This window comes from Sarcophilus harrisii, chromosome 3 (genome assembly GCF_902635505.1).
Source record: "Sarcophilus harrisii chromosome 3, mSarHar1.11, whole genome shotgun sequence".
In the NCBI taxonomy this organism is placed as follows: domain Eukaryota; kingdom Metazoa; phylum Chordata; class Mammalia; order Dasyuromorphia; family Dasyuridae; genus Sarcophilus; species Sarcophilus harrisii.
The window spans coordinates 468,645,978-468,664,438 of record NC_045428.1 but is presented as its reverse complement, the minus strand read 5'-3'; the positions used below and the strand labels follow the sequence as shown (position 1 = coordinate 468,664,438).

At 37.2% G+C, this 18,461-nt stretch overlaps 1 protein-coding gene across 4 annotated transcripts in view; it reads right to left on the bottom strand.

Annotated features, from left to right (window-relative positions):
* Positions 1–1,439: 1,439 nt before the first annotated feature.
* Positions 1,440–18,461, bottom strand: part of LOC100920717 (nuclear pore glycoprotein p62-like) — a 37,471-nt gene continuing 20,449 nt past the window's right edge. Inside the window, exons 2-3 of one of the 4 annotated variants that reach the window (XM_031961035.1) lie at positions 3,518–3,766; positions 1,440–2,691 (exon numbers count right to left, since the gene is read on the bottom strand). In XM_031961035.1, coding sequence (XP_031816895.1) covers positions 1,695–2,327 — 633 coding nt within the window. In that variant the 5' untranslated portion in view covers positions 2,328–2,691; positions 3,518–3,766 and the 3' untranslated portion in view covers positions 1,440–1,694. Of the gene's footprint in view, positions 2,692–3,517; positions 3,767–18,461 lie in introns of those variants that run through there. The other 3 variants (XM_023499511.2, XR_004233187.1, XM_023499510.2) reach the window with 3 other exon arrangements.

The following is an 18,461-nucleotide window of genomic DNA, read 5'->3' as shown; positions in this document are numbered from 1 at the left end:
GTCACAAGAACTAGCCTCAAGTTCTTAGACTGAGAATAAGCCTGGGCAAGCTGCTTAATCTTTCTGATTCTTAAATCTCCTCAATTGTAAAATAAGGATAATGGTAATTTTTGTACTACCTAGTTAACAAAAATGTTTTAGGGAAAAGAGCTTTGTCATTTGAAACATATGCTATTATTGTCCAAATTACTAGGTAACCCCAAGTATGAGTTGGTTTATAGGGGGCCCATCTAGGGAAGGACTCAGCCAATCCTGGCCCAGATTTTGGAGTGGGCAGCCCTAAGAGGCTTATAGAGAAATACATTCCAGAGCCTGAGGCATACCAATAAATACTTTCAGTATTCTCTAGCATCATACTGCAAAATACCATAATCTTCAGCTCACTGAGATTCCAACCTTTTTTTTTTTTTTGTTATTCCTGTTCATTCTTTAAATTTTTAAAAACATTTTTATTTAAAGTTTTAAGTTCCAAATTCTCTTTCTTCTTCCCTCCCTCCCTCCCACCTTCCCTGAGATAATAAACAATCAGATATAGGTAATACCATGTACAATTATGTAAAACATTTCCATATTAGTTATTTTGTACAAGACTAGAATAAAAGAAAAAATGAAAGTAAAAAATAACATGCTTTAGTCTGTATTCAATCAATATTAATTCTTTCTCTGGAAGTGGATAGTATGTTCATCATTAGTCCTTTGGAATTGTCTTGGACCATTGTTTTGCTGAAAATAAGTCATTCATAGTTCTTCACTGAACAATGTTGCTGAATTGTTGCTGTTACTGTGTACAATGTTCTCTTGGTTCTGTTCACGTTAATCTCTACAGGCTTTTCTTAAATCCACCTGCTTGTCATTTTTTACAGCATATATAATATTCCATTATAATCATATATCTTGTTTATATATCTTGTTTAGTCATTCCCCAATTGATGGGCATCCCTTTGGTGTCCAATTTCTTAGCCACCACCACAAAAAGAGCTGCTATAAATATTTTTGTACAAAAAGGTCTTTTTTCCTTTTTTTTTGGATATGTGGGATATAGATCTAAAAGTGGTATTGCTGGATCAGAGGATATGAAATGTTACATAGCCTTTTGGGCCTAGTTCAAACTGCTTTCCAGAATGGTTAGATAAACTCTCAGTTCTACCAATAAGTGCCAAGTGCATTTTTTTCACATGACAATGAATAGCTTTCATTTTTTTGTTTGAAAACTGCCTGTCAATATCCCTTGACCATACTTTTATCAATTTGACTCAATTCTCCATATAGCTGAGAGACCTTTATCAGATACTTGTTGCAATTACCACCCCCACCCCCCAACCCCAAGTTTTCTGCTTTCCTTATAATTTTGATTGTATTGGCTTTGTTTGTGCAAAAACTTTTTAATTTTACATAATCAAAATTATCTTTTACATTTAATAACTTTTTTGAAAACTTCATAAAAACATCAAGCAATTTAATGGTATAAAGAGATTCACAAAATTTTAATATCATTAATGCAAATCCCAGCATAGTTTTTCTCTTATAAACCATATAAGATTTAGAATGGAGAAAAATTCCCACAAACTTTACTGTAACAAAAAATAACTACAATAGACAACTGTGGGTTTTACTCAAGTTTATACCCTAGAATTTTTTATGTAATGGATGGATAATGAACAACACAACAACACTAAACAAGTGTTCCAGGCTGTTCAATCAAACACGATCCGGTAGCTACGTTCCTGCTCTTTGCGACGACTCTCAAAAACTTTTGATACGTCTTCTACCTTCTGCTGCAGCAAGACTGAATTTTGATCAATCCACTGAAGGGAATCCATATGGGCATTCAAAATTTTACAGATCTGTTGGAGTGGGTCATTGGTATCGGGAGACCCTCCAGACATATTCAGATGCTCAGTAATGTCCTTGAGGTCTTGGGCCATGCTCTTCAACTGAGCATCTATATTCTCTGCTAGTTTATACGTTTTCTCTCGCTCCTCATCGGCGTGCTGCAGATAGATCGTCCCACTTTCCTCCTTCATGGCCTCCTCCAGAGGCGCCAGCAGGTCCTCCAGCTCCTTCTGCTGGGACAGGATGAAGTCTAACTCTTGGTCCAGCCTTTTCTGATCCAGCTTCACTTTCTCAACTTCTCTGTGTAAACAAGTAATCTTCTCACCATTCTCAATTAATGTTCGGTCCCAAGCATTCACTTGGGTGGCCTGGTGAAGGAAGTGTTTCTCTTGGTCCTCCAGCTCCAGACTCCATTTATTGATCAAACTTTCCAGCTGAGCATAAGTCATCACAGGGTTTGCAGCGATCTGGGATGAGGGAGTCTCTTGATCCATTTTGGACTTTGGAATTGTGGTACCTGAGGGTAAAGCAGAACAGGCCAAGTACTGGCAATGACTGTAGATTCAAGGCAAAGCTTGAGGTGAGGGCCGAAGTTGCAGCAGTGGTAGTGGGAGCGACTACACTTTTTGAGCCAGGGAGCTTCAACTTGTTAAATGCTTTCAGGATTCCCCAGCACCATACTTTGAAACACCACAATGCTCCAGCCTTTCCTCAGGCTTAGTCCATGGACATTCCCAAGTAGAGAAACTTCTCTTCTTTATTCATAATTGCTTTTTTTTAGTTCTCCCTCTCACACAGCTGCAGACTGGCCAAAGTTCACCCCTCTTGCAAAGGAATCGCCACTCAGTACAGAAGCACCTAGGCCAAAGAAGGGAAAAAAGAGTGACTAAGGCAACATTTGCATCCATGTGGCAAGATTCTAAACATCTGTTGCACAGCTGGTGCTCACCCCTTATTTTGCATACGGAACAGAGTCCATATGTAGGTAATTTTTTCCTTTAACTACCCGGGCCTTGAGGAGGTACAGTCTATCTGTCCCTATTAGATTTCAAAACCCTCCTTAATCCCCTTAGATCTAGTCATACTCTACCTCCAAAGAACTTTGAAAAACAGCACCCCTGTCTTATGCAGTGGGGGAGGAAGTTACAATCTAGCTAATTAACATAAACTTCACGGCATTGGAGGCATGGATCTGCTTCATTCAATTTAGCAAACATTTACTAAGTACCTACCAGACTCAAGGCAATGCCTTTTATAAAAGGACACCAACCTTTCTCCAAGGGTTAGTCCAAATTAAAAACCAAGATTCTAATGTCCTGAAATCCTTCCCCTTCTGCCCCTGTCCATTCTCAGTTTCCCCCTGGAGCTAAAAGTGTGGGCGTGCTGACTGGCAGCTCTTCTCCTAAGGCTCTCTCTCATTCCTAGAAGACAGACTTGGAAGAAGTTGGCATGGAAACTAACAATCTGAAGGAATCAAATGAAAGAGGGATTTATTACCAGTTTGCAATTAGGTATGCAAATGGCGAGGGCAATGGAGGAGGGAAAATTGGAAGCTGAACATAGAACTGGGTGGGGCCCAAGAAAAAAGGAATTCCAGAGATAATCCCAAATCTAATTTTAGCAGACAGTAGCTTTTTAATAAAGTTGATAAAGAGTGAAACTGACTGCTTGAGGATTAACCTACTCTTTTTCTGGATTCTCTCCTGGTGACTAGTCTTACTTCAGTCCTGTCCAAATCTTCATGACCTCATTTGGGTTTTCTTGTCAAAGACATCAGAGTGGTTTATCATTTACTTCTCCAACTTATTACACAGATGAGGAAACTGAGACAAACATCATTAAGTGACTTGCTCAGGGTCATACAGAAAGATGAGTCTTCGAGGAAATTCCAGGCCTGGCACTGTCACCAAGCTACCCAACAGCAACCACAAAGCTGAAAGAAAAAGGAGAAAAAACTATCAACAGTAATAATCTAAAATAAACTGGACAGTCTCTGAATGATTAAGAATAAAAAAATCTTAATAATATAATAATAATCAGACAGCTGGGTGTTACAGTGTAAATAGAGAGCCAGGTCTGGAATCAGGAAGACTCATTTTTCTGCATTCAAATTTGGTTTCAGATATTACTAGCTGCGTGACCCTGGACAAGTCACTTAATCTTATTTGCCTTAGTCCCTCATCTATAAAATGAACTGGAGAAGGAAATGGCAAATCACTCCAGTGTCTTTGCCAAGAAAATCGCAAGTGGGTTCACAAAGAGTTGAAAATGATTGAAATAACAGAAACAACAATATTAATATATTAATATTAGAAACAGTGGAAAATCACTCTCTAAAGGCAATAACTTTATTCTGTTATTGTTTTCCAAGTACTTTAGCAGAACTTTATAACTACTTGTTTGAATTGTATTGAACTCAGTCTTTTTCACCCTTAAGATGCTTCCATGTCTCTCTTAAACTTCAACATTCTCCTCACTTTACTTACCTAACTCCAGAGCCTGAACCCAGTTCATCAGCCATTCATCAAACTCTACCACCCTGAAATCTTTTACTATTCTGCCTCTGACACTTCTGCTAATGAGATTGTCCTTGGTTTTCTAGCTTTATAATATACAGTCATTAAATTCAGTAGGGCAACTAGGTGAAAAAATGGATAGAATGCAAAAACTAAAGCCAGGAAGACTCATCTTCCAGAATTACAATATAGCCTTGGACAGTTACTAGTTGTGTGACCCTGTCAAGTCACTTAACTCTGTTTGCTTCAGTTTCTTCATCTGTAAAATGAAATGGAGAAGGAAATGGCAAATCAGTCCAATGTCTCTGCTAAGAAAACACCAAATGGGGTCATAGAGAGTTAGATATGACTGAAATTACTAAAAAACAAGTCAATGACAATAACAGCAAAACTAACTTCAGGATATGTTCTAATGTTTTAATTTTACACAAAATATGTTTAAATTAATAAATTGTTGCTGTTTAAAGCGATTATCTATGTCTGTTATGTTTTCACTGTTTACACCTTTCCCTTAATATGGATCACTCATAGAATCTACTTAGTTCAATCCTGGAAAATGTCATTGAATTGATGATGCCCCAGGTTCACAATCATAAAATCATTCTTAACTCTTCCCACTTCCTCAATTTCCACATCAAATCATAAAATCATTGATTTAAGCTACCTCTGAGGCCATTTAATCCAAGGTCCTCACTTTTACTGATGAGTAAATTGAGACCAAGTAATTAAATGACTTGTGCAAAGTCACACTGGTTCCAAGTAGCAAAGGCAGTATTTGGCTATTTGGAGTCTTCTGACTTCCAGAACTATTTCTTCTCCCCAGGCTTCCCCATCCCTCAACATACTGTCTCTTAGTCAAATCTTAATGATTCTGTCTGTATAATATTGCTCACATCTTTCTTCCATGAAAATAGCCTGCACCCTAGTTCAGGACTCTAACCTGGACTATTTACAATAAATTAATCTCCTAACTCCAAACTCTTCTCTCTCCAATCCATTTTCCCCATATTTGCCAAATATTTATACCCCAAACACACATCTGACCATATGTTCTATCAAGCCCCCACATGAAGGGGAGGACCCTGCAGGGAGAGATACAGATTTTATTTGTCAGCTTCTGCTTCCTGCCTGTAGTACCACACTTCCCAAGGTAGGTGCTGCTTCTGACAAATTAAATCCTGGCCCAGCATACGCTTTAAGGAAGGGACCACAAGAGGCTTCCTGGTCAGGTCAGGGTAAACAAGCCTAGTTTTTTAGATAACTCGGGGGAAGATCAAACTGGCAGCAAACACAGAACAATGCATCCATCACACTTTAATAAGGCACAGAATACAGAGGTAGATTGCTAGGGGACAGACTAGGGAATGGGCTGGGAGAGGGAGGCAGATGGGAGGCGAAATAGATGGGGGAGGGGGCGTGGAAGAGCCACACAGAGTCAATTAGGTGACTTTGGAAAAGAGCTGAGGGCACTCTGGCTACGTGGACCCATAGCTGTTGGGGGAGTACTTAAAGGATAGGGTTTTAGGGGTCTATAGGGTTCTGCTGACGAGGGGGAACAGCTAAGACTTAGCCACACAATCTTAAAAATCTTTTTTGCAGCTTTTAGAAAAAGTCATTTTATGGGGCCTAGATGGTTTCTCTTTACTTAGCACATATAGTCTCTGGATATGATCTTAATTTATTTAGAAGCAGTTCTGACAATTGGCTTCTCTATTTTCTCCTTACAATCCTAATCACTATTTCTATTCATTGTTACTTTATAATGGTTATTTACATACCTATTACCATATTACTGGAGTGGTGGTGGTGAGGACCACAAGAAGATAAAATTTCAACACACTATACAGTTATAGATTTAGAACTGAAAGCGATTCCAGAAGTAATCTAACCCAAACCTCTCATTTTACAAATAGTGAAACTGAGGTCCAGCAAGGGTAAATGATTTTAGGATCACACAATCCAAGGTCAAACAGGTAGTAAATATTAAATATGAGATTTAAATCAAGGTCTTCTGATATCATAGACATTGACTATAACACAACATCTCCCAAAGTTATTCTTCTACATTCAAAAACCTATGGCTCCTGGTTGCCTTAGGACAAAACACAAAATTTTCAGTCTCCCATTTATATTTCCTATTATACTATTTTAAATATTTTTCATTCTAGTCAAACTATAATTCCATCTTCATTCCATGGTTTTGCACATAGTCTCCCATGTGCAGATTTCACATCTCCTTACATCTGCTTTGGGGAGTCCTTTGCTTCCTTCAAAGCTCAGTTCCAAAACTGCTTCCTGCATAGGTCCTTTCCTTGATGGCCATTATTATTAAGTGTTCTTCCCCTTCTGAAACTGCTCTATAGCATTTTGAATATCATTTCTCATATATATATTATTTTCCCCAAATATAACCTCTTCCAATGGTGGAATTGTTTTGTTTTGTCTGTATCACCAATCACCAGCAAAAATGACCTATAAGCAAGCACCTGGTGAATTGAAATAAATTGAATTTATGACACCTAATAGAATTCAGTTTTCTCCTCCTTTGCCCTGTATCTATTCAACTGCTAAGTCCTGTGGTTTCTTCCTTCAAGATACCCTCTAGGTACAAAGAAGCTTCCATAATATAACAGAATGAAGCAATAAAAAGGGATCCCTGTTTCTCCCAAATTATTAATTTGATCTCTTCCATTCCTATTGCTACCAACATAGTCCAGGTCCTCATCATCTCAACCTTCAACTTCAGTGATATCCCCTAAATGAGGATTTTTCTCTTTACACTATGGGTTTTTAAAATGGATCTGTGAAGTTTGTTTAAATGTTTTGATGAAGATATTTCTATATCACTTATTTTCTTTTTAATCCTATTTTTTTTTAACATTTAAAAATTTTATTCTGAGAAGTGATCTACAGGCTTACCTAGACTTCCAAAGGTGTATCTGACACAAAAAGTTTAAGAATACCTGCTCTACAGGAGGATTCTGGGAAGCTGGCAGAGTAGGTCTATAAATTAAGCTCTCCAGATTCTCCCCACTCCCACCCCAGACAAATTTGCACCTCAGGGCAAACATAGACTGGAGAAAAAGTAAGACGACTAGGGGCAGAACAGAGGTCCTCCCAGTACAACCCAAGAAAGTCCCCAGGCCAGGAATTAGCCAGAATGCAGTGCAAACACCCTGAGCTACAGCAGAAATACCCAGTGGGGAGCCCCAGGACTAACTGGTTTGGCTGAAGCCTCAGCCCCAACCTCAGAAACTTTCACCCCCTGAAATGAGTTGGGGCCTGAGGCCCAGCTGTGGCAAGGACATGGCCCTGGGGGAGAAGGGACGAGTAACTGGTGGGTGTAGGGGTAGAGGGGGCAGGGGCACTGCTGACTGTAGGCACTTAAAGGAGGGGGAGCTCTTGGTTTGGGGTTCTAGGTCAGAGGGGAGAGTTGAAGGGAAGCCAGAGGCACCCACCTCATCCCATGATCAGAGGTACTTACAACCAAAAGTTCTCTTTTAAAATAATAATCATAATGGTGAACAAGCAAAGAAGAAAGAATTCAACTATAGAAATTTACTATGGGAATAGAAAAGCCCAGGGTTCATCTTTTGAGGAGGAAAATGAAGTAAAAAAAGCTTCTACTCCAAAACGTAATGTTAAATGGCTTCCTTCTCAGAAAGAATTTATAGAAGAACTCAAAAAAGACTTTGAAAATCAAATGACAGATATTAGGGAAAAACTAAAAAAAAAAAAAAAAAAAAAATTAAAAAGGCCATTCAAGATAAACAAGATTATGAAAAAAAAAAAAAGTTAACCAAGTAGAAAAGAAAATACAGAGTTTAAGAAAATAATTCTTTGGGAAATTAGAACTGGACAAAAGAAAGTCAGTGAAGCTCCGAGACCAAGAAATAACAAAACATAAAGAATGAAAAAATTAAAATAGAATGTGAAACCTCTTATAAGAAAAAGAACAAATCTAAAGAATAGATCAATCAGAGAAAATGTAAGAATTGGGTTATCAGAAAGTTGTGACCAAAAAAACAAACAAACAAACAAACAAAAAACCCAAACCTTGACAAAGGTTCTTTGACAAAAAAAAAAAGACCTTGAACCTTGGCAAGAAACAACTCAAGAAAATTGTTCTGTAGAAATAGAAAAAAATCCATTGATTACTACCCTCAAACAGATCCTTTGTGGAAAATACATAGGAATATTATTGCCAAATTTTGAAACCTCCAGATCAAAGAGAAAATTTTGCAAGAAACAATAAAAAAACCAATTCAAATATGCTGGAGTGACAATTAGAGTTGTACAAGACTTATCAGCAGCCACAATAAAAGACCTCAGGTACTGGAATCATAGATACTAGCAATCAAAAGAATTAGGCCTAAAGCCAAAAATATCATGTCCAGCAAAATTACCTATAATATTGAATTAAAAAAAAAAAACATTCAACAAACTTGCAGATTTTCAGGCTTTCAGCCAAACCTGCCAAATAGAAAAGTTTAACCTATAAGAGCCAATATCAAAAATTAATTTCAAGGAACTTAACATGGACACATTGTTTATGTTTTTTACATAGAAATGCATACCATATATTTACAATTTTCATTAGCAATTTAGGTAGCTCAAAAGAAAGATCGGGGCAGAGTTGAATATGATCTGACTCTACAAAATAAAACTGTCTAGGAAAGGTAAAAATAATAATTACATTATACAAATGGGGTGCAGAGGAAGAATAGATACAGAAGCAGTAGAGGGGGGAAGAGGGCAAGTAATTCTGAAAATATATTCACATCAGGCATCGGTTTAATAGGTAGTATTACATATATATCATGAAAGGTATAGCACCCTCCAAGCTCCATAAAGAAATAATAAGGAGGAGAAGGATAGGCACAGAGGAAAACAAAGGGGAGGGGAAGGAGACAAGGGAGAGATCCATGGGTGGAGGGAAGTTTAGTAATAGGCAAGGCAAGTTAAGGAGCAGAATTAAAGTAGAAGAGTTAGGAAGCATATAAGAAGCATCAGTAGATTCACTAGGGGAAAAAAAAAGTACAGCTAGTAATCACTGATCTTAGATAAAATCAAACCAAAAGATTCAATCAAGAGAGAAATCTACATTATATGTCAGCCACACAAATATTGCTTTAGATGCATGTTTACATATGGGTAAGTACGTGTTTATATATATGTGTGTGTGAGAGTATATGTAGGTTTGTATGTATATAGCTCTATGTATGTGTGTATATAGATATATGTATATATTATGGATCTATAGGTAGATGTGAACTATATATATATATATATGTGTGTATATATATCTATATGCAAATATATCTTTGCATTACTGTAGACTGCTTGGGGAAGGTGGAGGGGGAAGAAAGGGGAAAAAAATAAAATTAAAAAAAAGTGCATAGCAGAGAACAAAAGAACAACCTACAGAGAAGCAAAGAAAATATGGATATTCATGAATATAATTTCTTCTATTTTTACATAAGCTTTCTTGAAATGGCAATTCATTGTTATATATTTTGAATACCCCTTAATGTTCTGCTGGGTACATGACAAGTTTCTTTTTTGTTTTATATTTGTTTTCTTTCTTTTTTTCTTTTAATTTTGTAAAAAAAAACAACAAAAAAAACCAAACTGTTTTACACAATCCTATCATCTGATTACTCCTTTATACCAGAGCCAGGGGAACTTTCCAATTCAATGGTACTTTAAAATATTTTTATTTAAATTTATTTTTTTTAAATGCTGATTCCTTATTGCCTACCAAGAATATAGACTTTTTAGCTGGATTCAGGACCTTCCATCATCTGACTACAATTTATCTTTCCAACTTTATCTCCTTTTCTCTTTTGCACTCATGACAGGTTAGTTTAGTCACTGAATCTAAATGCATTTAGTACATTCTTGACTTTTGAGTCTTTTCACACCCTGATTTTTTCACCTATATAAATGTAACAATCTTCAAAGATGAGTTCATGTCCTATCCTGTCCATGAATCACTTCCAAAAAACCCATGGTTATTTAATCAAGTGTTTATTTAGTAGCTACTATGTGCTAGGTACTGTTCTAGATTCTGAGAGTAAAAAGACAAAGTCCCTGTCCTCAAGGAGCTTAAAATCTAGCCAAAAGAGACAATATCTCTATAAACAGACATATACAAAATAATACAAAATAATTTTGTAAGAAGGCACTAGCAACCGACAGGGTAATAAAAAAGACTTAATGTAGAAGCTGGTCTACTTGGAAGGAAGCTGAGGGAATCATAAGATTTGAAGAGAAAGTGTGTTAAGGGACAGGTCAATTCTCCAAGAGCCTCCACAGTTGTGGATCATAACATCTGAAGGAGTTTCAGGGCAGCCTTTGCTAACACAGGTGTGGCTTGTGGACTGGGAATGAGATAAATTAGAGGCAGAGGGAAGAGGGGAGAGGTCAGAGAACAGCAACTGCGCTCAGTCTCCTTATATCATCCTCTCACAAGAGGAGATCCATTCTGGGTTGGATCTCCAGCAACCACTGTCGGTGGCTCCCATGTATTCCCACAGTTCCCATGTATTCCAACAAAAGTGCATCCTAAGCATGGGTCAGCCAGTGCAAAGGCATGAAGATAAGAAATAGTGTCACGTATGAGGAACAGTTTGAGGTCAGGTTGTCTACGCTGGAGTGTTCATGAAGGGGAGTAAAATGACAATAAGCCTAGAAAGGTAGATAGGAGTCAGGTTGTTAAGTACTGTAAATGCCAAACAAGAGCTTATATTTAACCTTAGAAATAATACAAAGCTACTAAAGTTGATTGAATGGAGGTGTGATATGGTCAGACCCAAGATAGCTGTGTACAAGCTAAACTGGAATGGAGAGACTAATGGCAAGAACATCAATTAGGAGGCTACTGCTATAGTCTAATCAAGAGATTGCAAGATCTAGACTAGGGTGGTGGCTATGTGAGGAGAGAGAATACACGTGAGAGGGGTTGTCAGAGCAGAAAAGGCAAGATTTGGCCACTATGAGAGAAATGAATTGTGCAGGGCATGGTGAGTTTGAGAAGCTTGGGGAGCATCTATATGGAATGATGGGTAGTTGGTGACACAGTTCTGAGAGCGAAGAGACAGTATAAGGACTGATACATGGATCTGGGAGCTGTCTGTACTATAAATACAGTATAAATGAATTAACCACAGTTCATTTCATTGCCCTTTAGGAGTCATCACACTAAATCACTGCCCTTGTAAAAGTGAGAGATTTTAAAACTAATTTAGTCACAAAAAATAAACTCACAGGTGACTCATTTTTTATTCTTCATCCTCTAGTGGGAATGAAGAAGTTTCCAGATTATATATGCCATGGACTTGGTCCCTGCCCCCTAGGAACTTACAATCTAAGGAAATAAATGAAGCCTTCAGAAACATTGTTAGTTTTATTTCAAATGATGCCTTCTAAGTCAAGACTGAGAGATATGTTTTCTTTTCTCATTTTTACTGAGCTAAAAAACTCTCCAGGGCACCTTCTTCACTCTTCCATAGCAGAATCCTAAAACCTGGGGTGTATGAAGAAGATTGATAATTTTCCAGTTTTAAAATCTAGGTGACAGAAAAGGGACTGGGGATTGCTGAGTTGCTAGATTGCTGATCATCTTAAATCAGTGCAATCAAAACCTTCAATTACACCTTGGTGATTTAATCAGCTCTCTGTCAAACACTGGCTGGAAGTCCTCTGGTACTGTACAAATATAATAATTATTGTGCCAGCTTGCGCAAAAAGATATCATTTCACCAAGTTAGAAAAACACATTCTGTTGTCAATTACCAGCAACCAATTTATAAGCCCTAAAACAAGCAATATTTTTTAATTGCTGCCTTTGTGTGATTATCACAAAATTACTTCTGTTATGAGGTATTAAATCATCTCAGTGATGTGGATGGAAAGACTGGGAAGTTTTTAGTGTGCCCTTTTCTGATAAAGTAGGAATCAGCAGATTCTGCTTTTTTTTTTTTAAAAGCTTTTCATTTTCAAAAAATATGCAGATAATTTTCAACATTTACCCTTGCAAAACCTTGCATTCCAAATTTTTTCCCTTCCTTCTCCCCACCCCCTCCACAGGTAATCCAATATGTTAAACATGTGCAATTCTTCTATATATATTTCCACAATTTTTAGTTTGCACAAGAAAAATAAGACCAAAAAAGAAATAAATGAGAAAGAAAACAAAATACAAGCAAACGACAGAAATGCCATGTTATAGTCCACACTCAGTTCCCACAGCCTTCTCTCTGGGTGTACATGGCTCTCTTCATCACAAGTCTATTGGAACTGGCCTGAATCTCCTCACTGTTGAAAAGAGTCCATCAAAATCAATCAATGTATAATCTTGTTGTTGCCATATACAATGATCTCCTGGTTCTGCTCATTTCACTTAGCATCAGTTCACGTAAGTCTCTCCAAGCCTCTCTGTATTCATCCTGTGGGTCGTTTCTTACAGAAAAATAATATTCCATAACATTCATATACCATAATTTATTCAGTTCCAATTGACAGGCATCCACTCACTTTCTAGTTTCTTGCTACTACAAAAAGGGCTGCCACAAACATTTTTGCACATGTGGATTTCTTTCTCTGCTTTAAGATCTCTTTGGGATATAATCCCCACTACTGGGTTAAAGGGTATGCAGAGTTTGATAGCTCCTTGGGCATAGTTTCACCATTCACAGTTCCACCAACATTGTATCAGAGCTCCAGTTCTCCCACATCCCCTCCAATATTTCACATTATCTTTCCCTGTCATTCTAGCCAATCTGACAGGTGTGTAGGGGTATCTCAGAGTTGTCTTAATTTGTATTGCTCTGATCAATAGTGATTTAGAGCACCTTTTCATATGATTAGAAATAGTTTGAATTTCTTCAACTGAAAATTGTTTGATCATATCCTTTGACGGTTTTATCAATTGGATAATGGCTTGAATTCTTATAAATTTGAGTCAAGTCTCTATTTTAGAAAATCAGGCCTTTATCAGAACTCTTGGATGTAAATTTTTTTCCCCCAATTTATTTAAAGTGCAAGATTCTCAATTACACATAAATAACTTCAAACCAGAATAAACTGATCAGTTCCAGGGCTTTAGCCAGTCAAAGCAACATAGATTTACATCGGACAAGTTAATTTATAAGAGATCAATGCATTCAAGTTTGCTGAAATTTCCAACACTCTTTGCTTCCCCAAACCTAACTTCTGATGAATTAGAATTTGCTATTTTTCCAAAACCATTTAAGGAAGGTATTTAGACCATATTCTAGTTTGACTATTTAAGCTAACTCTGTCCATTCATATCACTTAAGTTTTCTCTTGGAACTTTCCTTCCCCAAGTCTTGGGCCATCCTCTGACTTGCTTGAGATTCTTCCCCCTGAATGTGAAGGGATCAGGGGATCTCCCTGGTGGCATCTTCTCTGAGCCTCCCCTGGGGAGAGTCAGTTCAGTTATACCAGCTTCAGGTCCCGAAGCAAGATCAGGGCAGTAGCTTCTGAGCTCACTTCCATGCCTCTCTGCCCACTCCACCCCTATCCTAGTACACAGATGACTTTTCCTTCTCTTTTGATCCTTTTTATCAAAACCTGATCTTAAATCCCTCATTGACACTCAGATATAAATAAGTGCTAGCAGCTCTCCAAGGAATATCTACATTTTAATTGGAACCCAAAATCTTATGTTAATGAAATTTATAGTCATATTTTTGGTATAAATTATGAACAGTTTAAGATGAGAGTAATTTGGAATGGGCAATTATAATAGTAGAATGGAACCATAGATTTAGGACCTCATAAATCATGAATCTAACCCATTCATGTTGCAAATAAGGAAAATAAAGGCAGGTATGGGAGTGAACTGCCCAAAGTCACATCAGTAGTGCCAGAGCAAAGATCTGAAGCCATGCTCTCTGACTGCACACCTGGCATTCTTTGAGCTATTTGGTAGTGAACAGAGCTTCAGTACTAGGGTCCTAAAGGTTTAGAACAGTTCTATGGCTATCAGTTACTTGAGATCCTCACCTCCCCCTCTCAGTCACAGCAAGTCTTTATAAAGCAAGGCAGGTTGAATAGATAATAGGGAGTCACTGAGCCATCCATAGAATGGATAACATGTCATTAATTAGGGGCACCCTCTAACATTAACAGGTAACTTGGCATAGATGGCAGAGTACTGGGTTTAGAGTTAGCAAAATTGACTTATTGTACTTATTAGCTGTAAGACTCTAGGCAAATCATTTAATCTCGATCTGATTCAATTTCCTTATCTTAAAACATTACTAGTCTCACAAGATTAATGTAGGATTCAAATGAGACAATATGTTTAAAGCATCTTGCAATCTTAAAAACACTATGTATATAATATCATAGTATTATATTATATAATACTATTATATAATTAGTATTATATAATACGAGTACTAATAATAATTAGTATTATATAATACTATTATATCATTTTTAATAGAATGACAGGTATTCTAGTATAGTAGAGAGAAAACTAGCCTTAAAAACAGGCAGATCTGAATTGAACTCCCTTCTCTGACACATCCTGGTGGTCTGATATGGGTCAAGTCACTTGAATTTTCAGCATTCTAGGAAATTCTATAGGTTGAAGGGAAGGTGCCTTTCTATATTAGTAGAGGGAGTTTCCTCTTCCAGAGATTTCCTCTATCAATGGCATTATAGGTCCTGTCTCTATTCCTATATTAATGTCATTGGGGTTTTGTTGTTGTTGTTAATACTATTATTTTAAGAGCAGCTCCAAAAGTCTGCTACAAATGATGAATAGTACAGCTACTACTACAAACTATCAACTATAGCTTACCCATTCTTGGCGGCATTGTCTCAGCTTCAAAAGAGCTGGTGTAAAGATGTCCTAATAATATCATTTAGGGTCTTCTCTCCCTCTTAAAGATGTCCCAATCACATCATTTAGGGTCTTCTCTCCCTCTATTATGGGGTCATTAGTGAATGTGCAGTCTGTAAACTAAATCCCTTTAAAGTCCAAGAAATGTCATCCCTTCATCCAACTATTTGTTAAGTACTTATTATGTGCAAATATTATGCTAGCCTCCAGGGAAGGGTGTCTGACATAATTGCCTTCTCATTCTTCCATCAGAAGGAAAGGATGAAAATAACCTGTATCACTGGCAAGAGAGTAGTAAGCTAAATAGGACTGGAGTCAGGTCTTCCAAAGACAAGCTATAGGAAAACAAATTTCTCCCTGTCCATCTGACACGCTGCTGGAACCTTACCTTTGATCTTCCTTTGATGGGATGTGCTATTTGAGGTCAATCTTAAACAGCTATTTACATGAACTATTCATGAGCTCCTTCTGCTGCTGGGTCCTCAGACCCTATTTTGCTAATTCAGTCCAAATATGTCATTACACTTTGAACAAGTTTGTTACTCTTGTCCCTACAATTCCACTGGTTCTAGGCCTAAGAGTCTGTTAGAATATGAACTCCTTCAAAGAATGGCTTATTGTATTTGTGTCTTGTATATAGGAGGTGTTTAATTACACCCAGAGAAGCTTCAGCATGTGCTATTTCCCCACTGAAGTGAGTCTCTATCAACTTGTGTCATGAAACCCAACTTTTTTTTTTTTGGCTATATAAATGCTAATTTTATTATTATTATTATTTTAGTATTTTAATAATAGCTTTTTATTTACAAAACATATGCATAGGTAATTTTTAAAACACTGACCCTAGCAAAAACTTGTGTTTCAACTTTTCCTCTCCTTCCCTCCATCCCCTCCCCTAGATGGCAGGTAGTCCCATACATGTTAAATGTTAAACTATATGTTAAATACAATATATGTATACATATTTATATAGTTATCTTGTTGCACAAGAAAGACCAGATTTAGAAAGATGGTAAAAATAACCTGGGAAGAAAAGACAAAAATGCAAGCAAACAATAACAGAAAGAGTGTAAATGCTAATGTCCATACTCATTTCCCAGTGTTCTTTCTCTGGGTGTAGCTGGTTCTGTTTATTACAAATCAATTGGAACTGATGTGAATTCTCTCATTGTTGAAGAGGGATGTGGGTCCATCAGAATTGATCATTGTATAGTCTATAATATAGTTGCCATGTATAACGATCTCCTGGTTCTGCTCATTTCACTCAGCATTAGTTCATGTAAGTCTCTCCAGCCTTTCTGAAATCCTTCTACTGGTTATTTCTTACAGAACAATAATATTCCATACCATTCATATACAACAACTTATTCCATCATTCCCTAATTGATGGGCATCCATTCAATTTCCAGTTTCTGGCCACTACAAAGAGGACTGCCACAAACATTCATGCACATGCAGGTCCCTTTCCCTTCTTTATGATCTCTTTGGGATATAAGCCCAGTAGTTACACTGCTGGATCAAACGGTATGCACAGTTTGATAACTTTTTGAGCATAGTTCCAAACTGCACTCCAGAATGGTTGGATGTATTCACAATTCCACCAGTTTTTCCAAATCCCCTCCAACATTCATCATTATCTTTTCCTGTCATCTTAGCCAATCAGATAGGTATGTCTTAATTTGCATTTCTCTGACCTAGTGATTTGGAACACTTTATCATATGACTAGAAATAGTTTCAATTTCTTTATCTGAGAATTGTCTGTTCATATCCTTTGACCATTTATCAATTGGAGAATGGCTTGATTTCTTATAAATTAAGAGTCAATTCTCTATATATTTTGGAGATGAGGCCTTTACATGTAACCCAACTCTCCATCCCCTTGGTAACTCATTACAATTGTGGAGAACTCCCAGGTACCTATAAGCTTGACTTACAGAACAATAATTCAAGTGGAACAGATTTAAAGATAAGTAAGGCATCGCCTCTGTCATCTAGAGCACAAGGCACCTCTATAATATCACTAGTCCCTGTTATGGGCCAGAACTTGAAACAAGGTGCTAACTCAGTGGAATTGACAGAGACAATGGTTGTTTAGCAGGGTGCTTAACAGTTCTCTAGTTCACTACATGTACTTGGTACTTAGTTACAGTTCTACAAGATTTACACCTTTGATAAAAGAGCATATAAGCTCGGACAAACTCAGCCAGAATCAGAACTAGGGAAGATAGAGAAGTGGTGGCAGGCTCTTCTCCTCCACACCTCCACTGAAACCAAGATCCGGAAGGCCTCCAGAAAACTAGCCAAGTTCCAAGTGAAAGAGATAGGACTTTGAAGGAAACAATAAAGGATTTGGACTTTAACCCCTGGCTACTCGTGTGGCGATTACTGAACTGAAAAGAAGGCTGCTCCCAGAGACCCCAAGAAAACCTCAATAAAGAACATTACATTTTAGAGAGAATATTACAAATCCCCTTGAGAATGAAGGGTCAGAAGCAGCTAGATGGCACAGTGGAGGAGCACAAGCTCTGGAGTGAGGAGCTGAGTTCAATTCGACTTCAGACACTTAATACTTCCTGCCTGTGTGATCCTAAGCAAGTCACTTAATTCCAATTGCCTTGCAAATAAGAGAATGAAGGCTCAACAACAATGTAGAAAGATAAATGTGATATACAATTAAGTTCTGTACTTTTAACTATTATCAATGATCAGTTCCTTAATTTAGTTCTATTCTGGCCCTAGACTTGAGTAGAATATCTCTTTCTAAAACTGTTGGAGTATTATTTGATCTGTTCATGATTTATCTATGGCAGCGTCAAACACAATAGAAAAGGGTGCCACTAAACAATGCTTAAGAATCCCTGTGGGCTATGAATTGACTTGGAAAAGTGTACATTCTTATTTTTATTAATATATCAATAATTAGGGTCAGTCAGGAACTCTATTTTTATCCAGTTCTGACAGCACTTGTGTGAATATCATGGGCAGTTTGCAACTGTGGCTGTATGTTTGACATCTCTAATCTAAGGTATCAAAAGTGCTCGTTAAAGATAAATTGTCATTCCTCTGATTCCTGTTTTCACCCTTAGTGTAAAGAATGAGGAGTAATCATGGCAATGATAATAATAATAATAATTAACATATAGTGCTTTAAAGTTTGCAAAATGTCATATGTATTATATCATAATAAATTTTAAATTATTTTAATGTTGATTTCATACTTCAAAAAGTGAGA